We start from the raw sequence: 21966 nt of genomic DNA on the forward strand, positions 1-21966 counted from the left end.
GGGACCAGGAGAGAGAGATGAAGTTCCAGCCAGGGATTAAGTGGGACGTCAGAACAAACCTTCCCATACTAACAAAAGTTAAGTACTGATCTGGACTGCCTGGGGGGGCTGCTCAGTCCCCACCCCTGGCGATCTTTTGGGACTGATTGCCCAAGCACCCCGCAGAGATGGCAGTGGTATAGCTGGCTCCACTGTCGGGCACCGACGTGGACAAGATGTCCTCCTCAGGTCCCTGACAGCCTTCTTTTCTATGACAATACCATTTTCTTCGTAGGACCCTGGCCTCTGGTTTTATAAAGCTAGCTGCACGTCCTGAGGTATGTGATCTGAGTTGGGCCTTGTGTTACTTTTCACAAGCTCTCTCATGTTTGGGATTCTTTGAGTTCTATTTATTCAGTTCAAAACTGAATCCTTTATATTCTTTTTCAATCAGTCGCTCTGTTCTAATTGATTACAACAACATTAAATTTCATTTAACCTAAGGTTGAGTAGTATACCGTGCCCCCATTATAATGGTTTTATGTTTCAGAAATCAAACAAACTAGAAATGAGGCGATTCCTACAAAAGCGGAAACATGTATGTTCTGTTTTCTTTCTGCAAGATTAATTGGGAAATCTCACAGCTTTGATATTTAAAGATATCTCAGTTACCTCAGTTAGGCACAGGATCTCAGCTGGAGGCACTTTTATTTATTTAAGCAGGAAAGCCTGAGACTCTATCAGTAAAGATGAAAGTCCAATTCCACAATGCAACTTTCTCTGAGGTTAAGATTATTGATTGAACTTGAGATGTGAGTCTGTCACTCAGGTATTCAGATGCGTAAATAATATGTAATAGGAAGGTAATAACTGGAATTAATCTGAAAAAAATTGTGAAAATATATATTATACTTTCATAAAGACTATATTTTAAAATTCTTGTATTATTCTTGTATTACATGGACGAAATTCACCTTCTGAACTACAGTCTTAGTAAAACATGTTTTTAAATCTGATGGTTTTATATGGCGACTCTGTTTACCCTGATGATAGAAGTATGTCCAGTATTCAGGCTGCTACATCTTCATCCCATTTCTCTCTCTTTTTTTTTTTTTTTTTTAAACTGGGTCTCAGCAACCATGTCTTGTATTTTAAAATCCCAAATTAAAAATCTAAAACTGAATATTTACGTACTTCATGTAGTTTTTGTAAGAACTTAATGTTAAGGAATTTTTTAAAATAACCTTTTGTCTAACACTTAGGTGCTTTCTGTGGTCAGTATGCCAGCCTGCATAGCATGATGTTACACTGTTTAACTAGGAACACTACAATCTTTTTCTTGTTTTAAAACAAAAAAACCCAACCAACCAAACAAAAAGATAATCCTATCACAATTTGTTTACTATAAAAATAACACCCCCCATTTAGGGTAGGATTTTTTTAAGCCTAAAGGAGTTCCTAAAAATTTCCCCCGCAAGTTTTTCTTCTTCTATTTGCACTTTTGCAAGACGAAGGATAATCTCACTATAACATCTTATGACAGCAAGAGCTTTAAGCGGGTGTTGGGAAAAGCCAGTTTCCACACTGCCTGTGGGCAGCTGTAGAGAGCTCAGTGCTCTCTATTTTGCCAGGTCTGATACCCGTGAAATTTCTTGTCCCATATTTCCTGTCATGCATCCTAAGCCATCAAAACCAAACAATTTTTGAACTAGTGAATACATCAAGCCTTCAATTATATTTTGGTCCGTGGGTTTTGGTTGTTTTCTTTTCAAAGATTGCAAGCTGAAAATAAATATACATTGATTAAAGTAACTTGCAAAGGAATACCCCAAGTCTGTGAACACAAAGGTTTTTTTTAACCCGTAATTAGTAACTTGCCAACCAAAGCTGTGTATGTTCTGGTCTCTGAATTGCAGCAGTGTTGCTCTCTGAGGAGACATGGTTTTCCAGGGCGCTTTTTGTCACTGCCAACAGCCTTGAACGCTAGGACTGCTGTACGTCGGGAGCTTACAAGTGGCGAGATCCTAAAAGTAATGCTGCCAGAAAGCAGCAAATTGCAATGAGAAATGCAATGCCTGCACTGCCCTTTTCTCTCTGAGGTCACCTGCTTGGCCTCTCTGGAGCTGGGGAGGGGGTAGAGCCAGGCTGTGCTTCTCATGGGGGGAGAAGGGCTGGCAGGGGGGTAGTGCCAGAGGGGAGGGACGGGGGCGAAAGGTGTGGTACAGGGACCTGAAGCGCCAGGCGTGAGTGCGGCAGTGCTGCCCCAGAAGAGGGGGCGGCGAGGGGCAGGCATGGCCCACTCCCCAGCATCCCCCGTCCAGCCCCTGTCCCTCTCCAGTCCCGCACCACAGGGAAGGAGCTGGTGTGTTTGCCAGGCTCAACGCCACCTGGAAGCAACCACTTACTGCAGTGTGTGCTCAGACGGGCGTGTTTGGCTCGTGGATCCACGTGGACTCCTTTTTTGTTGTTGTTTAACCATTAATCACTTGAACGGAGATGTAAGCAGCCTCTCTCACCTGCATCCTCACCTGCAAAGGGAGCCAAGCGATCCTTTTGAATGCTGCAGGTCAAAGGCGGGCAAACAAGCCTGGGCAGTCGGAGCGAGCATAAGCGAGATGAGCTTGCTTTCGTCCACCTTTGTTGCCTCTGCCCTGCTTGGTTTGAGAACCTGATGGAAGGTCACGCTGTGCTAAATTGGAAACAAAGAAAAAAAAAAAAAAAATTGTTTTCATGGTGTAAATGGAGCGCGGTGATAAAAAATGTTCTGCGGCTCTTGCGTGTCGCGTGGCAGTTACTTGGCTTAGCACCTGCGTCTCCCCAGGGGCTGTGTGATCCCGGTCTGCTGCGGGAGCTCCTGCATTGAGACGCTTCAGTAACAGAGTGGGAGCAAACGCAGCTGAAAGGACACGTGGCCAAAGCACTGGCTACAGAACCGAGCTGGAAAACAGCTGAAAAAGCACCGTGGCTGTGCTGAGAAAAGTTATTATCAACCAGACTGCTTCAGTTACTGCTGTGAGAGATGTGGCTGCGCCGTCAGCCTGGCTGGGCTCGAGGGAAAGCACTGATTCAGCAGCCCAAACTGAGCAAGGAGCCCACATAAACTCCAGTAAACCATACCCTGACTGGCTCCGACTGCCTATGAGATGTCTGAAACACAGAAATATCATACCCAAGGAAGGGCCTGGAGACCCAAACTTTGAGGGTTTTTTTTTTTTTTTTTTTAATTTATCACTGCGGTTAACAAAAGATACCACCTCTTCCTACAAGGTATGCATGCCCCTATTCCTACCCATGGGCCATGATTTCATAGGATGAGAGCAAGCCCAAAGGAAAATCCCATCCTTCTCCCTGACCATGCTTGCACCCGGCCCTGTGCCACCACACACTGCCCTGGGTCCTGGGCATGGATCTGAGGGCACTCTTGGGCATAGAGAAGCAATGGAAATCTAACCACTGTAATAGTTCCCTATTACTGATCACAGTTTGGAGCTGGATCAACAGCGGTGGCTGCACAGCCAAGGGGAGGCCCAGTGCGGAGCCAGGAAGCAGCAGGGAGTTGAAGTAGCACCACCATCAACACTGGGCTGTCACTAGAGCATCACAGGATCCCAGGCAATGAAACAGCCTGAAAAGACCCAGGCGAAATTTAGGGAAGGCCAGCTGGAGGCATGGCGCTCTGCTCTCACCCTGATGACAGCACTGGCACATCGAATCACCCCAGACCCAACCAAGGCATCCTGCGACAGGCAAACGGGTGGCAGAAGCTTATCCCACCCAGTCTCATTGCACCACAGAAGATAAACCAAATGTAGGAGTGGTTTGGACCACAAAGGCTACGAGCCTCGTCTACCCCAGCAACCAGCAACTAATATCGTACTGATTTTTGAGCCTGACTGGTGATAAAAGAGTGGTCCCAGGCTCACCACACCCATGGAGCCTGGGATGGGAGTGCTGAGGCCCTGCTGTGAATTACTGCTGGAGTCTGGGGGGGTTTGGGCAGGGGCTGCCAGCCCTGCTGCAGCCAGGTCCCTGATGGGGAGGCGGGGGGGGGGGGGTCCTCTCTCACATGGCTGCAGTCACATTTAGGTGCACTTAGCAGTGAGAGCCATCCATGATAGCACGGGAATGAAATAAGAATGCACAGAGAAAATAAAAGATGGCCTAGATTAATCAGCAAGCCTGGTTTGCTTTTTAGAGAGCTGTTACACGTTGCTGCCTGTAGAGAGAATCCATCACTGTATAATGAAGCATCAGCAGCAAAAATGGGATTTTGTGTGTTCACTCTGAGATCTCTACCGTCAAACCCCATGTCCTGTGTCCATCCACACAGGTGGGGAGTTGCACAGGCTGCTGTGATCCAGGGGCTGCTGTCTCCACCCACGCTGTCTGTGTGTCCCTCCGCCTGCTCCTCTGGCTGCCGGGAACTGGGAGACCACCCCTGGCCCTGCTTTGCTTCCAGCCTCAGCCCCTGTATCAAAGCTACCGTGAGGTTATAGAGGAAGGTGTCTGTGCTGCGACCTCCCTGGCTGTCAGCTGAGCCAGCTTTCGGCAGGCAGCGACAGCGTCTGGCACGTGCACGCTGCCTGAAATGGCACAGCAGTGCTTCGCCTGCATTTCTTAAGAGACTGGTGCGTAACTCAGGGTGCAAGACACACGCCAAACAAAGAACAAAGAAGCCCATTTATTAAAAAGCTTTAGCCGGTGGAAATCTGCTTGCAGGGTGGAGAGGGAAGGGATGTTACATGGAATAAATGTTTCTTACAAACTATTGTAAGTAAGCACAAAGTTACGGAGTGACAACATTTCTAGAGAACCCCGCTGCTCAGGTGCCATTCCCGGTTAAAGGACTCTTGTCACTACTCTGATACATATTGTAGATGGGCTACTTTTACTAACCAACATCTCAGATGGAAAATACGGTTACAACCAGATGAAAAAAAGCTAGTAAGATAGAGCTGATAGATGAGCTTTAACACTTGATTCTTTTTCAGACAGCGACTGCAAAAATAGCAGAATGGAATCACACATTCATTGTTTCTTTCTGACTTCAGATAAAAAAGCATCTGTCCTGTGTTGGAGGAGACAAACTACAGCTAAAGTTCCAAACCCAGCCTGGTCTCCAAGTCTCAGGCAGGCTGGGTCTCCTTCCCATGCACAGTCACCAACTGTGGCTGCTCTGCAGGTTCAATAAATGCCCTTGCTGGTGCCCGGTTAAAGCTTCCAACTGTGCGGGTACCCTGGGGTACGGCTGTGCAACCCCAGGAGCTCATGGGCTGCAGGGGCCTGCAGTCAGCAATGCTGCCGGGGCGTCACACAACATCACGGTGTCCCCCACCCACAAGCAGGATCAAAAAACTATAACAAGGTAAAAATGAATAAATAATGACATTGTAAAACTGGGTGCGGTGCTTAACTGTATGCCAGTAACAGTGTATTTGAGGTCATTACTCTGATCCTCATTCTTCGTGACAAGGGAAAAACTTTGGGAAGAGCTGGGGGGCTCTGGTACAGCCACCCCATTTCCATGGGCAGCAGCCCACGAGGCAGAGCTGAGCCACCCGCCCAGCACTGCATGGCGCGCTGAAAAAAAATACTTGAAAACAAGCTCTTGGCCACAACAGGTTTGGAAATAAACACCACTTCTGCTCTATTGTGCAGGTGATTTTTCTCCCCCGCCCAACTCGTTATAAAACCTGTGAGCTGTGACCAGCTTTCTGGATGCTACAGGCGAGTAATTCTCCCATTGAAACATTCTGGCTGCAGCACAGTGAGACCCAGCATTGCCCTCTCCAGCTGAGGCCACGGCCACAGAGCATGCTTTCCCACCCAGGAAGATGGAGGCTGGTAGGTTGAAATAAAAAAAGGCAGCATCTTCCAAATCCGTCTCTGTATGTGCTCTGGGTTAAAGGTATAGCGGCTGAAGCAACTGGAGGGAAGGAAATTTCTGGTTTAATTAAATGAAGAGACCGAGCAATGAGATGCTTGAATAAAGCATAAAGCATAAAGCATAAAGCATAAAGCATAAAGCATAAAGCATAAAGAATAAAGAATAAAGAATAAAGAATAAAGAATAAAGAATAGCTGCCGCTTGTCCAGGAGAGAACTTCGGTGCTGGGGGCTGGTTCGCAGATGGGCCACTTTCTCCTGCTCCTGCCCTTGGGGAAAGCATTGTATTGTCCCTTTGCATGTAGGTGACTTGGACTGACATCAGTGGTGATCATACACTTGCACAGGAGGGGAAACCGAGCTCCCCTTGACGGCAGACGCTGGCTCTCCCCGCAGCGCACGCTAGGATCACCTGACAAATCCCATACGGGTGATGCACAACGCACTTTGGGTACTGACAGATTTACAGAAAGCTGCTTAAGGTGGAAGGCAGCTGCACGGCGGCTGTACGAGGCACTTGCACATCCTTATTTCGCTGTGTTCAACTCAACTGAACTAATAAGACGAAAGGCAATTTAAAAGTGCTGTGCAGATTACCTTGTCCAAGAGCTTCTTAAAAGCTCACACAATGAAAGTGCGTTTGAGCTAAAAATACAGCATCAGCCACAACAGTATATAATAGCTATAATGTTTAACCTAGGAGGAATCAGCTCTGTTAAGCACATCCCTTTACAACTGCTGGCACCTGGGAATAGCGTCTGTGTTTCTGGGTCAGTCTTTCAGATCCCAGTTTGTCAGACTAAAAGGGATTGCACCTTTTCTACCTAAAACATAACAGCCCTCCGTATTGCACACTCTAGTAAATCTAATGGCTGGCAATGGTGCAAAAAAAATCATGCGGGCAGCTGGTGAGGGAGTTGATGCCTGTGATTTAATCCATCCCGAAATCAGTCTCAGGCACCCCATTTCCATGCAATTTGTGTGCTATGGAAGTGTTTCTGCTGCTGAGTTATTTCTGTTGTTCCAAGCCTGATGGCGGTCACAGCCCCCCCCATCTTGCAGAGCTTCCCCTGGTCCCACTCTCTGGAGACTCAGTGAGAGCCGAGTCTGAGCAACCCTGGGGCTCAGGGGACCTGAGTTTCACCTTACGTTTGCTAGCCAAGTCATCTGACTTCTCTTGGTTTTAGCACAAGATGGCTAATGAGCATTATCTGTAAGCGAGGGAAAGTACAAACAGCTTTTATCTCCACAAAGCCAGGCAGCGTGTCCCCCCACCAGCTTGAAGTCAACCGCATCTATCTACGCAGTTAGAAACTACCAGCCCCTTATCTGCGAAACCTCTTGCAACAGAGAGACCTGAGACACCTTGTTTTCTGGCTCTCAAGACAAAGACCGAAGCTTAGGCCCTCACTTCAAAGTTTCATTTTGCCAATCGGGAGTTTGCAGAGCTTGGTGCGTAACATCCCCAGCCAAACAGTCATGGCAGCAGGACTCCTGTTATCACAAAAGCGAAACCTATTTAAACTGCCATCCTGCTATCAAGTATCCCAGTCCCGATACAGCCGAGGAGAAGCAGGTAGTCAGTTAAGGGCTAGTGCTGTTTGCTTGGTAAATATTGATGGTGTGGAGCAAGGAGTACTCCAACACTGCAAAAGTTCCTTAAAAATGTTCAGAGGATGAAAATTGCCGGCACTGTTGTGATTTGGAAGCTCAAATAATAAATGATTCAACAACTGTACAGTTACCATGGGGATGAATTCTCATTGAGCCTAAAATTACCAAGCTGCTGACAAGGACGTATTTTTAGTATCAGCAGATGTGTATCTTTAAAAACATCAGCACAAACCTACTACTGTGTGTTTGTGTATGCATGCCTGCTCGCCTGTAATTGAGTTTTCTGATGCTAATAACAAAAGCAAAAATAAGTTAATGTCTGATCACTGCAATGGACAATGCAGCGATGTAGGCTGGGGGTGATAAGTGGAAGTTGCAATTAATACCTGATAAATAAAGCATGCAAAGTGGCCAGATTGCCAGTATGTAACTGAACTAGTAAGCAGAGCCCTATCATTACCGTCAGCTAATGTGCTACCGTAATGGAGTGTCTATTTTCAGTGTCTGTGAGTATCTAATGGGAAGCGCCCGTCTGCACTGTCACAGCCCCACGACACAGGAAAACGGAGGCTCAAAGCTGACAGGAGCCGCTGGCACAGATCCTGAATCTCTGCACTCAAAGACTGAGTTTGTCAGCGCTCTCCCTCTCTTTCACACTTGAGAGAGGTGCAAGGAAACCCCCCCCAGAGAAAGCACACAGATTGGGCAAGGTGTTAATACATCCCCAGCAATGACATAACGGCAGCGGGTATCGATGCCGAGTCGTGGAGCGCTTGCTAACCACCCACCAACTCATCCCATCCATGCTGACTCACCGCACCGTCAGCAATGCAAATTGTGCCGCCAATTTAAGAAAGGTTAAGGCCTCTGCACCGCTGACTTTGACTGGGTTTTTCTCGTTAACTCTAATAGGACAGGCTGGAGACCTGCCTTTGTTTTATAGCCTAATTTTGCTGAGGGAGAGGCCAGAGGGTGGCTCTAATGACATCTCATTTGGTGATAAAAGGATTGGCTTGTTTTGCCAAACACGTAGCAGGACAGACATATCTCTGCTCGCCTCTTGGCATGCCAGTGCAGTACATATACATGCAAACGGAGTTTGCTAGCAAACCAGCCAGGCAAAAATCAAAAGCAGTACATTACAGCTGGGTGGAATAATAGGGCATTACAGGAGACAGTTCAGCAGTTTTGTTCAGAAACCAAACAAGCTCTTCAAGTTTCTTAAAGGCAGAGGTGGAAACAACGGAGAGGACTGCAGTGGTGCTCCCTGCCTGCACTGCCACGTGAGGTGCCGGTCATGCCTCCCACCGAGAGCAATGGGAAAATAATGGCATTTCAGACAAGAGAGAGAAGAGGAATTAAGAATCAAGAAAAGCCCTTGTGCCGGCGCACATGTGAAAAAAAACCTGTGAATGATCTTCTATCCCAGATTGAATTATGTAAAGAGGCCTGATTAAACCATCCATCATTTCCCATTTTTGATATTTAATTAGGAAAGAATGGTTAGTTCCTCACAGTTGGCTCTTTGAGATGTGTTGGCCATATACACTCTGCTCTTGGAGCATATGTGCCTCTGTTACAAATGTCTGACTCCACTAAGAAATACCATCATGTTCTGCCACCATAGAGAACTCTCCCTGGTTTTTTGTATAACTGAGCTTGTATAATTTGGAGCTTGGGCAGTTTTGTTTGACTTCGAAGAAGCTGTCCCTGTGCAAGCCAGCCAACCTATATTCCAGGTGAGGTTTAGAGATGCTCTTGTTCAGAAAGACTGTCTGAACAACTTGGCCATGCTACTGAAGATTAAACTGCAAGAGATCAGGAGATCTGGATAGCTGAACTGCCTGGGCTGGCCCTGCCCTGTTAAGATCACATATGTGGGCTCTCACATTTCCTAATGCCCTTGCTATGAGAATAGGATGGTATGCACTGGAGACCAGAGGCATATGGAGCACACAGACACATCAGAGATGGCCTCAAGTTTGAGCTTATCTGAAGCAAAGGATGTGAATTTAATTCTGTAGCAAACAGAAACTTGACCTCACATTCAATTTTCAGTTTGAACAATTGAAATGGGAGGGCTTTGTGTTGTCCAGTCGCAGTGATCTGAAGCCCTCAACTTGGGCACTGGACTAGAACATTTTCTGAGAAGTCACTGGTTCACAACAAACTGCTTCCTGATATGGAGGGTGTTGTCAGCTCTTGTCGTGTCCCGGGACACTATGTTTACTGAGAGAAAAACTGCCACTATGAACACAATCCTTAGAGCGTAAAGGATAGGGTCCTCCAAATCTGGGAGAGGGCTTTTTTTCTTGCTGTCTTAGGAATAACCCTTACTCTTGGGCACACATTAACGCTGCACTGCTTTGTTCCCTCTTGAGCCCAAAGGCATCAAGAGACAATCCAGATTTGAGCCATGGGGGGAAAGTAACAATACCTGAACCATGAGGATAACATCTGGTCCTTCCGTCTGCCTTTTCCAGTGCCAGAGGAAAAGTTACACATGCCTGCCTGAGCAGCATCAACTGAGCAGTGGATGTCCTCCCTGTTGTAGATGAGCAATTGGTGGCTGGGGAAAGGATGTTACTGCTTTTGAGCCCTCACAGATCTCAGTGAGAAAGGGCAGAATCTAGATCTAGAGGAAACCAGGGAGAACAGTCTTGTCAACCACAGGACCATAAATGAGAGTCCTACTCAAGATGAAGCAGGGTCAAGCTACAGCAGGAAAAAGTCCTGAAATGACATGCTTGCTAAGGGTCTACCTTCACATAGCCTGGATTCCTTATTCCTAGCTGAGATTTAGGGAATTACTGGGTGAATTCCATGCGCTGCATTAGAATGAAATATTTTGTTTTAGGTGGATGTGCCAACTTTGTAGGATTGTAGGATAATTCAGGTCAGAAGGATCTCAAGAGGTCTCTAATCCAACCACCTATCCAAAGCAGGGGGAGCTCTGAGGTCAGACCATGTTACTCAGCATTTTCTCCAATCTGATCTTAAAACCCACCAAAGATGGAGACTGCAGCCTCTGGGCAACCTGTTCCCATGTCTGACTGTCCTCATTGGGAAGAGGTTTCTCCTTATATGCAGAACATAAGGATGTGGTAAATTATTTAATCAGCTTCTCTGTGCCTCAGAAACATCATCATACACAGTGAGAGCGCTAACCACTGAATAACAGCAGCTATTCAAGGGAAGCCATTGATGCTGGGGTCACCCAAGGGCCACAAATCTCAGCTGTGAGACTCAGTACCACGTGCAGAACAGCAAAGGTAGACCATGCTGACAACATAAGTACTGAAGTCTTTGGTATTGACAAAAGTTTTGTCATTGTTGCTGAACATACAGTCAGAAGAAGAGCAAGACGACAATAGATACCATTTGTACTTAATTTCGCTCACTGGGATATGGGTTAAAGCACAGCAGCAACTAACTTTTAAAAAGAAGGTAACTTGAAGAGGAAGGTGTAACTGCTACTTCACTGCTTTCAAAATCACGAGCTTTGCAATAACCAAGGAGTCAATAACCAGGCAGGTTCTATTTTATAGCCACAACTATGGAAATAAGAATTGGGCAGTGCTGGTTTTCTCCCTCTCTCTAGGGCAGATGGAGGAGTCTGAGGCTTCTACATGCAGCATTAGACAAAAGATTCAGACCTCAAGTGCTGGGGCATCAAGGAGTACTGATGCAGAACTAAATATGGTCAAGCCCCCAAATGATGTCTGTCCTGCCAGTGCAGACCCACAGTCCTAAAAACAATCAGCAACAGGAAAAGGGGAAAATCCCAGCGAGACCCAGGCAGGTGCCAAAGCAAAGAGCGCACCAGAACAGAAGGAAGAGCTGGGTCAGTGCTGCCCACGGTCAGCGTCCACATGCCAGCACCAGTCAGGGAAGCTGACTGAGCCTGTTTTAGTTTTCTCTGGCTGCTGTTCCCCCTCATCATAGAATCATAGAATCATAGAATCGTTTAGGTTGGAAAAGACCTTTAAGATCATCCAGTCCAACCATTAACCTACACTACCAAGTCCACACAGGAAGCTTGTTTCTACCTACAGTTCTCCAGATGGGTCTCTAAGATTCTTCCATCTCACAATGGGGCTCCATAATTTGCTCTCAAAGCTTTAGTAATCGCCATCTCTAGGAGTTAGTAAGGGGAATTGAGGCTTACGCACACCTCTGCTTTTCAGTGTAGGTCCTTTGGTCTAGAGTATCTGAAACCATTTTTTCCCCAGAATCCTTCATGTCCTGTGTTGGTTCAAATCCCACCTCTTTGGGGAGCATTTTCTCTTGCTTATCTTCTGTTTCTCTTCCTGGCCAGCTCCAACATTTCCTGAGGAGCCCTTTCTCATGGAGCCCAACTTCCAGTCCCGCATCCCTCTCCAGAGGCAGCTTCCATGGGCAACATCCATTCCTGCTGCTTCATTGTCAGTCCTCAGCATTACACCAGAGGCCAAGGCAGACAGCAGGCATGTCTGATGGGCTGGCTGGGCTCTCTGCTTCTCACAGAGGGAACCTTGCTCCCCTGACCACCCCGACCACCCTCCCACCACCCTCCGCAGAAGCCAGCTTCACATCCAAGCATACACAGGCCAGTTGACCACAGCAGGTCGGGTCTCCTGGCTCCAAAAGCACTGGACCACCCGTACCACTATGCACAGCTAGCAAGAAAACCAACTGTAACCATGACTAAAGATCTAAAACCCAAGAGTATGGAAAGGATAGTAAGCTATATGTAACCAAGAGGGGGCCAAACTGCATCAGGATGAGAACTACTGGGGCTCTTCCACCATGAAGCAGCTGGTATGAAGCAGCCGACCAGCATCTGAGATACTGAGTTACCTAGAGCTCAGGGCTTACCCAATATGACAGTCCCTTGAGTTTTAAAGATTTAATTATGTGGGACTATCACTTATGGAAGATCACCTTCAGTGTCAATCCATTAATCTCCTCTGCTGAGTCACAGGACTTCAAATAAAATGGAGTGGACTGCTTGCAAAGTCGGAATCGCCCACTGAAAATCTTTGCTCTTTCTATTTAGTTTTAACATTCAAATTAACTTCCCCTCTCCAATTTAAAACTTTCTAAAATTTATGGACTTAAAAGTAGTGCCTCCTGGATAACACAATTTGAACTTCTAGGTGTCTGTGCTTGTTGTACTTAAAGGTGAAGATCAGTTTGTAATACAATTTCCCCAAGCAGAGACAATCTGAAACTATTAAATGTTTTTCACAAATAGATTTTGAGCTGAATTTATCTTTTCTTTTTTTTTCCTCACCCTGAAGGAAAACTTTTCTGACTCTAGAAAATATGAGAAAAATCTCCAGTCTTGTGAATAAGAAAAAACATTGCAACCACCTTAAAAAATACTGAGGCTGAAAGAATTGAGACTTTTAATAATAAATAAGTTAAAGCCATTACGATCATAAGGCAGATCTGTATTATGATGGCTGCAAATTCCAAGTCACTCCTGGAAGAAGACATCCTTGAAAGAGTCATTCAGCGTGGGTATATACCTGACAAAAAGGATTTTTGTTTTGTTTAGGAAGAAGCAGGTAGATTTTCACCTTGTTTACAAAAAAGCAGGTGAAACAAAACCCATTTGAAATTCTATTTCTGACAGTAATGTGGTAGTACTGATAGGGTCTGATCTGCTTTTACTAAGATAAGACCTGTTCAGGAGCCGCTATCAAGGCAATGCACGCACAGGACATATGCAGTATTGCACTACAAATAATTTTGCCTTAACTTTGACAATACAACAAAAAGCACAATGGTATTCTTCCATAATTTTTGCTGTATACTAATTTTTTTTCCTAAAAATTGAATTTTAAAGCTGTTTAATAGGACATGTCCTTTGTGTAGGACTATCTTTTATTCTTAGTGTCAATAAAACATCTGCACATTTGACCCCATGTGCAAGTACTGTTTCAGCGACTCACATTTGACCCCATGCTTGTGTGTGCACAGACACGGCACCCATGTTATGCATGTTTGCTTTTTAGCCCCGGAGCATCTCTGTCTTACCACAGGCTGAAGAACAGGATCAACACCAACCAAATGTGCTGTGAAAGAATCTCCAGCAAAATAATGGGAAAAGTGAAAAATGGGATGGTGGATCACTTCCAAATCCGTACTGAGGTAGGCAATCTGACTTTCAAAGGTGCTTGACATCTGTAGCTCCTCTTAAAGGAAAAAAAACAAAGGGGGAAGCTAGATCTATACAGATGCAGAAGTGGGAATTCCTGTCTCTTATTGCCTTTCTGCTACCAGTCTGGCACACTCCAGGCTAATATATTCCTTTTTTTATGGAAATAAGATTTCCATGTCCTGTGATCCAGGATCCAGCCACTGTTCAGGACAGAGCTGAAAGCGGCCAAGAAAGTTTGCATTGGAGGCCTTGGAGGAAAGCAGCTGCCAAAGGAGCCTGATGGAAGCTAACAGAAGAGCAGCAAGATGAAAAATACAGGTATCTTCTTTTTTACCTACCAAAATGATGTACAGATATCACATTGGTGGGCCACACCTGCACACTGACTGACAGCTAGGTATTGCCAGAATACCAACTGCTGCCTGCTAACAACAGGAGAGGATTAAGCATCCCCCTAATTTTCCACGCTTCAGGAGAAGCTGGGGATGTATGTACACATGGCCAGCCACCTGCTTCAGCACTGCTTGGTTTCCTGTGGAAAACTACTAGTCTTGTAAAAATGAAAAGGCATTGCAACGTCAATTTAAGAACGCTAACAACCCGAATTTTCACCTTAACTTGGAGCCCCTGCTTCTATAGATTGAAGCCTTGCAACTAGGACAATTGTAATACAGGTACAATAAGCCTCGACCTCTTGTGGTAAAATGCTTAGAGCAGCAAATATTTAGTATTAAGCCAGCCAGGTTCCATTTCCTCTAATTAAAGCATTTTCATCCTGGTGCTGTTTCATCACATACCACCAAATGAAAAATGTATTTCTTTAATTCAGTGCTGCTCCTAGAAGTGATCCCATTGAGCTGGAAGACTACAACCTCTCTGGACTGTAAAATCAATCGGAGGCTACCTTCTGAGGGGCAGCTGATGGCACAAACCCCATAGCGTGCTGGGGAGCAGTGAAGTTCCTCGGATGAAGACTGACAGTTCCTATATAGGATGAAAACGAAAGCAGGTCTATTTATTCTCTAACTTACCACTTGGCTTCCGACTGTAAAAGCTTCAGCAGGTTTGGGGGTTTTATTTCCTAGCTTTACAATTGTTGCTGCTATAAAACCTGTACTTGGGGGTGGAATTGAATGTATTAAACTTCTTCACATAGCTCAGGAGCTTACAGCCTTTCTTTAGCACCTCTTCATGACCATCCTGCCAAGTCAGTGATTACCAGGGGGACACAGAGACAAGGTGTTTTTACGATTTCTTTTGATTGCTGATGTCCTAGTGCCTGCAGCAATGAAGAGTACCCCTAGCTGTATTACTCTACCAGACACCACCAGATTCGATCATGGGAAGCAAAAATAATACAATTTAGATAGAGGATATTGCATAAGGAACAGCTAATGCTGCGTGCCTCTGAATTTATGGTGCCTGATGTCCTGTAGCTTCCTCTGTTGTGGAGTCCACAGTGTCTACTAGTGCGGCTTGGGCACACTGCAGCCTTCCTCTCACCAAGGGCACCAATTCCTTCTTCTCTAGTGGCTGCCTTTTGCCATAGACATTGCAGAATGGCAGTTCTGTAGCTTTGACAAAGGTGGTCGAGGTTAGTCACACAGCTAAAGCATCATTTTTGGAAGAGTAAAAGCAAACCAACCTCACTGACTCAGGAAATGAGTTTGCCGATGTCATTTTTGTGTTGCTGCAAAGGCATTTATGTAGTTTAAGTGGTGTTTTCCAGCTACTTCTAAAAAAAAAAACACAGGAGGAAATTCCCATAGAAGTTGAGAGGAATTTTTCTGTTAACTTCATCTGTTCACTTCATTGCAGCTAGGATTTCACCTCTGATTTCTGCCCCATGTTGTACAAACTGAAGATGAAAGACAGTTGTAACTTGCCCTCCAACTCATACTCTGCAAGGTTTATTAGAAGTAAAACAGATCTTGGCTACCAAGAAGTGCCTGAGCTGCAGTATTTGAAGCCAAATGAACAAGCAGGTCAAAAGTACCCACCAAAAAGCAACTGAGAAGAACAAAGCTACTTAGTATTTGGGAAGAGCAATATGACATGGACAAAAAACATGTCAAAATGAAAGATTACAACCACAAGCTGAAAATAATGGCCCCGGTAAGGGGGAAACGAGGGGTGAGGACAGGAAAATGATGGGGCCAGGGACTAGGATGGAATGAGGGATGCTCTTTAGGTGGAGATGGAGATGGAGAAGCCACTGACACTGGGACTGGCCCCGGCTGGCCAGAACTGAAGTTGTGCATTAACCAGCCCACATCTTCTCCCTTATGCCTTCCATGAGCTGCACTTGCTATTTTCTTTAAAACCTTCTTTAAAATCTGATTTTAAGGACTTAGGACAGAGTCCCTACTTTCCTACCATGTTTATTATGCTGAGTACTATACCAACATAATTTTTACAAGAATCTCTAAGTGCTAGTGCAATACATGATAGTAAGCCAGTAGGGAGACCGGAGACACAAGAGGAATAGCAGACAAAAACCATTCTACCTGCCAGACTTCTGGCTAAACTGAGTTACTTTCAAGAGCTCAGGGAAGGTGAGAGTAGAAAGAGCAAGATGCAACAAGGGTGAGGAGCTGAGTTTTGCACAAGGGGTCAGGAAAACACTTGTTCAGTCATACAGAGAAAACTCAGGAGGAATTAAGCCGCAACGTAGACTCCTCCTGAAAAAGCTGTGGCAGCCTTGTGCCATGCTAATGCAACACCACAGAGAGGCGTATTGAAAAATGAGGCTGCGAGTCTTTTGTGTGTTTGTCTACAAAATTATTTAAAATCAAGTTTACCCCCAAAATATAGCCCCCCGTAAACATAATGAAAATAAACTTCTTCCCGAATGCATTGCAGTATCACTTGTTACAAATGTCTAAATAGCTTAGTTTTGATCCTACAGCTCATATGTGATCCACTACAAAATCTTGTGTTGAACAATTTTTTCCTCACAAGGTGGGAAAAAAAGATAAACCCTAGCTAAATGCCTATTATGAAAATATAGTTTTATTCCAAATTTAAAGCTGAGGTAAACTGTCTTTTCACTTACTAATGAAGATAGTCTAAGCATACTGTGAAGGCCAAACGTAGCATGTATCCAGATTTGCTTTTTGCTTCTCCACAAAGCAAGTAATTGGTATCTGAGGACCAGCACAGGCTAAATGTATTAAAGAAACCCTACCTCTAAAACAGAACAAAAACTTACAAAAATGTTTACTTCACTGTTCAACCTTTTTTGTCCTACTTAGGAAACAAAGTAGACCGTGATGTTTGTATCAATGTTCCTTTTTGTTTGTATGCCCGCATAGCGTAGCACAAGGCAATATTTGAAGAAGAGAATTTGCAATGAATCAATGGAAAGCTTTTGGCAATATTTCAATTTGTCCAACATCTTGTAAAATCCAAACCCAAAATAAGCCACGTTCGATCCGTTGCCTTATGAAGATGTGACGTGTTCTATTTTGAAGAAGATGTTTTAAAGACTTATAAGGAAGATGTGACAATAAAGGCTGCTGGCACGAGCTTAGGATGTTCACGTTACAAGTGATGAAGATGTGTCAGTGAGTTATGCAAGTTATCTGAAACAAGAGCCAAAAACCCTTTTACCAAATCATCACACACTCTACATAACACTTAGCTCACTATAACCCTTTTCATATATACATCTCCCAGCCTCGCACAAAGGAGAAAGTAAAAGCTATTTTAGAAGTAATTTAGGAAGCTTAAAAACCAGCCAGTCACTGTGAAATTTATTAGCATCTTTTCTAAGCCTCGCTTCAACTGCCAGTTTATTGAAAAGTGTTATTCTAGTAAAATCCTTAAAAGGAATGTCTCGAGGCTTTCAATGACTACAAAGGACACTTGTAAAGTTAGCTGTTCTCATTAGTATACAGAGGCTAGGATTTGGGAAGGGGGGAAGAAGGGCGGGGGGAAGGGGGATGCAGAATCGATGCATAATTGTCAGTGGCAAAAAATTCAAGTCAACCATGCCAGCTTTCAGAATTTCAGCTGACAGCCGCACATATACTTTTAACCGTAATTGCGTAACAACTCGGGCTCCATTGGCTATGCTCGGTTTTTAGCTTGTTTCCTCCAGCTCTTTTAGTAAAGAAAATTAAACTACTCATCCTACAGTTCAAATTCAGCGTCGGCACAGCAAATACCTATCTGCCTGAGCATCTAAAGGACAAATAGAGGAACAACTTGGTTTTTAGTTGTTGGCTAGTGGTTATATTTGAAGCTAAGAATTCTTTTTACATTCTATTGAACTTTTTTCCCTGGACTAAGAACGAAACAAGAAAATTTCAAATAAAAATTAATTTGAAGTAAGGACAACCTACACGTTACATTATTGCATTAGAGGATAAGAACTAATGGTAGATCTGAATCCTTTCCAAGTTGTGCAAAATGCCACAAAAGCAGCACAAGTTATGAGAAAAAGGACTTCAGATGTTAGTAATTAAGGAGGTTCTAAAATGCGTTGAACTTCTTCCTTTGCATTTTACATGCTTTGATATGGAAAAGCTGCATTCTACTTATAAATTAATCAAGATAAAGCTAATAATACCACCACATACTGTTCAGAGCGCATGAGGAATTCAGTGAGACATCATAAAAACCTTCAGCATCAGTTTCTATCAGTAGCTGGTATCAGAGAAAGAAATCTAAAACATTTTGTGGTTTTAATGTATTCTTGAAAGAACTAATCGCACAAGTAAACGTAGCTGCTCAGATTGCTCTCTTGGACAAAGGCAAACATCTTCCATTTTCTTTCATGTGGGATTGCTACCTTCTTCAAAGGAGAAGCTTTTACCTCAAATTGAGTGGGGGTTGGGAGATTGTTATGCTCCAGTCTGTCTGATGTGTTCAGTTCTGATCTTGAAGCTCATTCTTTGACTCCTAAAAACCTAATGTAGGATTTTACCAAGGAAGCTATTCAGAATAGGTATTGGAACTTAATCATCACCAGCATCAAGTTCTATGTTTTACAGATTTTTTTTTTCAATTGCTGCCTAGACCACTCTCCCCTCCTTTCTAGAGTCTTTCCCCCCACCCCCCGCCCCAGAGAAAGAGGAAAAACCAAACAAGTAACCAACACAACCTCTGTTCCTTCCCCAATACAAGATACCCAATTTCAGTTTCAGTATGATTTAGACTTATAAATTCCAACAGCCACATTCTCGGCTGCTCAAAGGGGCGTCTCGCGGCTTACAAATGAGCGCTGCTGGCAAACAAAGGGGCTCAGTTGCATCTCCGTGCATTAATAACCGGTGTCCCACTGCATCAGACTATGCGGATTGTTGTGGGGATTTCTTTTTTTGTCTGCAAAATGGAGATCTCACAACTGAAAGAAGATCAAGGGGAACATGCCTAGTGGAGCATCATCCACATAGTTTTGTTCTCAGGAACCAAAATTCACTTCCCCTTAACAATGAGAGACGGACCCAAAAATAAAAACAAGACCACGTTTATTCAATACAGACAGGTTAATTAAGACAGTAAGTCCTGTAAATCAGGAACACATTTCAAACACTCCGGTACGAAGTGCATATATTTAAAATCAACAGCTGCACCTTGTATTCAAGCCATTGAGTTTGTCAGGGAAGGATGGATTCGGGGTTCTTTTTTTTTTTTTTCTTTTTTTTGGTAGAAAAAAAACTTGTTTCGGCTACCTTATGTGAACAATGCATCTCAGGCTCCATTCACTCATCAGGCTTTACAATTATAAGTCCAGCTGCCTTCCAGCTTTGATATTCACATTTTTTTTTTTTTTTAAAACTGCTTCATACAGTCACAACGGGAAAAAAAAATAATAATAAACGTTAAAATAATCATAATAAAAAAAAAGAAACAAAAAAAACCCAAACCAGCCCGGGAGGGGAAAGGAAACACCTCCCGCCGGGGTCAGCGGGAATTATTGCAAATGGCTCCTGGGAGACGTCGCCCGGCGGCGGAGCAGCCCCGCGGGGCCGGGGGGCGGCGGCGGGGGGGGTTCCGCGGCCCCGGCCGGGCTGCCCCGGCGGGGGGAGGAGGAGGAGGAGCTCCCGGGGAAGGCAGAGCAGGGGGGCGGGCGGCGTGCGCGGCCTCGGCCGGCCGGGGAGCGGCAGGGCCCGGTGCCGCACCGGGGGTGACCTTGGGGGGGGGGGGGGAGGTAGGCGCACCCGCCCCACCCCAAGCGACCCCGGCCCCGCCGCGCCCGGCCCGGCCCCGCCCGGCAGCGGGAGGGGGGCCCCGCCGCGGGGGGAGACTTACATCGCGGCGGAGCCAGCACCGCGCTCCCGCAGCCCGCTCGGCGGGGGGCCCCGCCGCCGCTGGCGGCCGCCCCAGCCGCGCTCCTCCGACCCGGCCGCCGCCGCCGCCGCTCGTCCCCGCCGGCTACTGCAGGGGCTGCGCCGCCGCCGCCGCCGCCGCCTCGGCCGCCTCGCCGTCCGCGCCGCTGCTCCCCGCCGAGGCGCTGCCGCTGGAGGCCGTGGAGGCCGCCGCCGCCGCCGCTGCCGCCGCCGCTAGCTGCAGCCGCCGGACGGCTTCTTTGATGAGGTTGCCGGAGAGGATGAGCTGCTGCAGGAGCCGGTGGGGGTCCTCCTCCTCCGCCGGCCCGTCGCCCGGCCCCGGCGGCGGTTGCTTCCTCCGGCGGGCGGCGCTCCGCAGCCAGCCCCGGCCGCACAGCTGCTTGGTCACCCGCTGGTGGCCGCTCCGGTCCGGCCGCGGGGGCTCGGCGTGCTGCTGCTGGGCTTGCGGCGGGGCCGGCCCCCGCGGCGCCAGCAGGCCGCCGCCGCTGCAGCGCGGCGAGTAGGGGGCGGCGCGGTCGCGGGCGCTGCCCGGCCCCAGGTGCTTGGGGGCGCGGGGCGGCGGCGGCGCCCGCTGGGCGCTCAGCTGCAGCACCTCGCCCAGCTTGGCCACCAGCGCGTCCACCTCCTTCGAGCCCGCTTGCCCCACGGCGACCGAGCGCTCCAGCAGCAGGAAGCGCTCGCCCGGGCGGCACGGCATCTCGGCCGGCGCCGCGCCGCGCCGCAGCGGGACCGGGACCGGGGCCGCCGCCCGCCGCCCCGCGCGCACGCGAGCACACGCGGCTCCGGCGGCTGCGGTTGAAGCTGGAGCCTGGCCCGCTGGGGTTGGTTTGTAAACAATGGGTGACGCGGGATCCCGGGCGCCTCCCACTGCGCCGGGCGGGGGGGGGTGGGGTGGGGGGGAAGGGAAGCCCCCGCCACCAACCGCTCGCAGACCGCTCCCGGCGCCGACACCCCGCGCGGCGGGCGGGGGAGACTCACCCGCCTCCGTGGGGGCGGCTCCCGCCGCCGGGCACCGCCGCCCGGGCCAGGCCGCCCCGCGCGCACCGGCCGCGCCGCTGCCGCCACCCCCCCCCCCCCCCCCCGTCTGCGCGCCGCGTGGACCGGCCCGCTTTCAAACCCCGCACCTCGGGCCTCGGAGGCGGGGCCAGGATGATTGGCAGGAGGGGTGTGAGGGGGCGGCGCGCGACCCGGCGGAGGGCGGGGCGGGGGGGGGGGGCCGCCTGGCCGTTCGGTCGCCTCGGGGCCAGCGCCCGGAGGAGGCGCGGGGGACCCCGGGGAGGGGGGCGAGTGGGGGCCGGGGCGCGGAGGGCAGGGTGGGCGCCTGCCGCAGGAGCTGCCCCCGGGCGCCCGGCCCGCCTCCCCCCCACGGTCGGTGCCCCGGCCCCGCCGGCCCCGTCGGCCCCGTAGCCGCCGCCGCGGGAGGCCGGCAGCCGTCGGAAGGGCTCGGCGGGCCGGCCTGTGCCGGTGCCGCCGTAACTGCCCGCACCGGCCAGCCGGCAGCCTGCCGCGGTCCGGCTTTGCCTTGGGCACCGCACGCAGAAGCGGTGCGGGCATTTTCCTCAGAGGGGGCTGACATCCCGCACCAGCGCCTTCAGGAGCGGGCCCCTACGCCGCGATTCCCCTTCCAGTAGCCTCCCCGCCGAAGATGCAGTTTTGGGATCGTCGCAGCACGGTCACACTACGGCTGCCGGTGCTGAGATGGCAACAGGCGGCTGTGCTGCCTTCCGCTTCGCGCTCCGCGGTCACGGTTCCGCTCGGTACGCCTGCCGTGTCCTCGCATCGATCTGGGGTTTAATTCCTGGGCATAGAAATGCCTTTGAGGTCTTATTTTCCATCACAAGAATCAGCAGACACGAAGCAAGTCTGTGCGGGTCTTCTCTCGGGGTTTCTACCTGCCTGTGGTTTACTTCATCACCTGCAGCAAGGCTCTGTCCTGCCTCTTCCAGTCCCAGTCCCATTCCTTCCCTCGAATCCATCACCACGTCCTTAGGAGCACGTGGCAAAGTTTCTATGATGAGCCTTAAATAACATTTTCTAGATGTC

The 21966-nt window shown here is 47.9% G+C and overlaps 1 protein-coding gene across 1 annotated transcript; it reads right to left on the minus strand.

Moving 5' to 3' along the window:
- Window positions 1-20008: 20008 nt before the first annotated feature.
- Window positions 20009-20620, minus strand: LOC142593050 (GSK-3-binding protein-like). The gene has a single exon (XM_075706426.1). The coding sequence runs from the start codon at window positions 20618-20620 to the stop codon at window positions 20009-20011; it is 612 nt and encodes a 203-aa protein (XP_075562541.1).
- Window positions 20621-21966: the final 1346 nt, after the last annotated feature.

The sequence above is a fragment of the Pelecanus crispus genome, chromosome 2, assembly GCF_030463565.1.
Source record: "Pelecanus crispus isolate bPelCri1 chromosome 2, bPelCri1.pri, whole genome shotgun sequence".
Taxonomy (NCBI): Eukaryota; Metazoa; Chordata; class Aves; order Pelecaniformes; family Pelecanidae; genus Pelecanus; species Pelecanus crispus.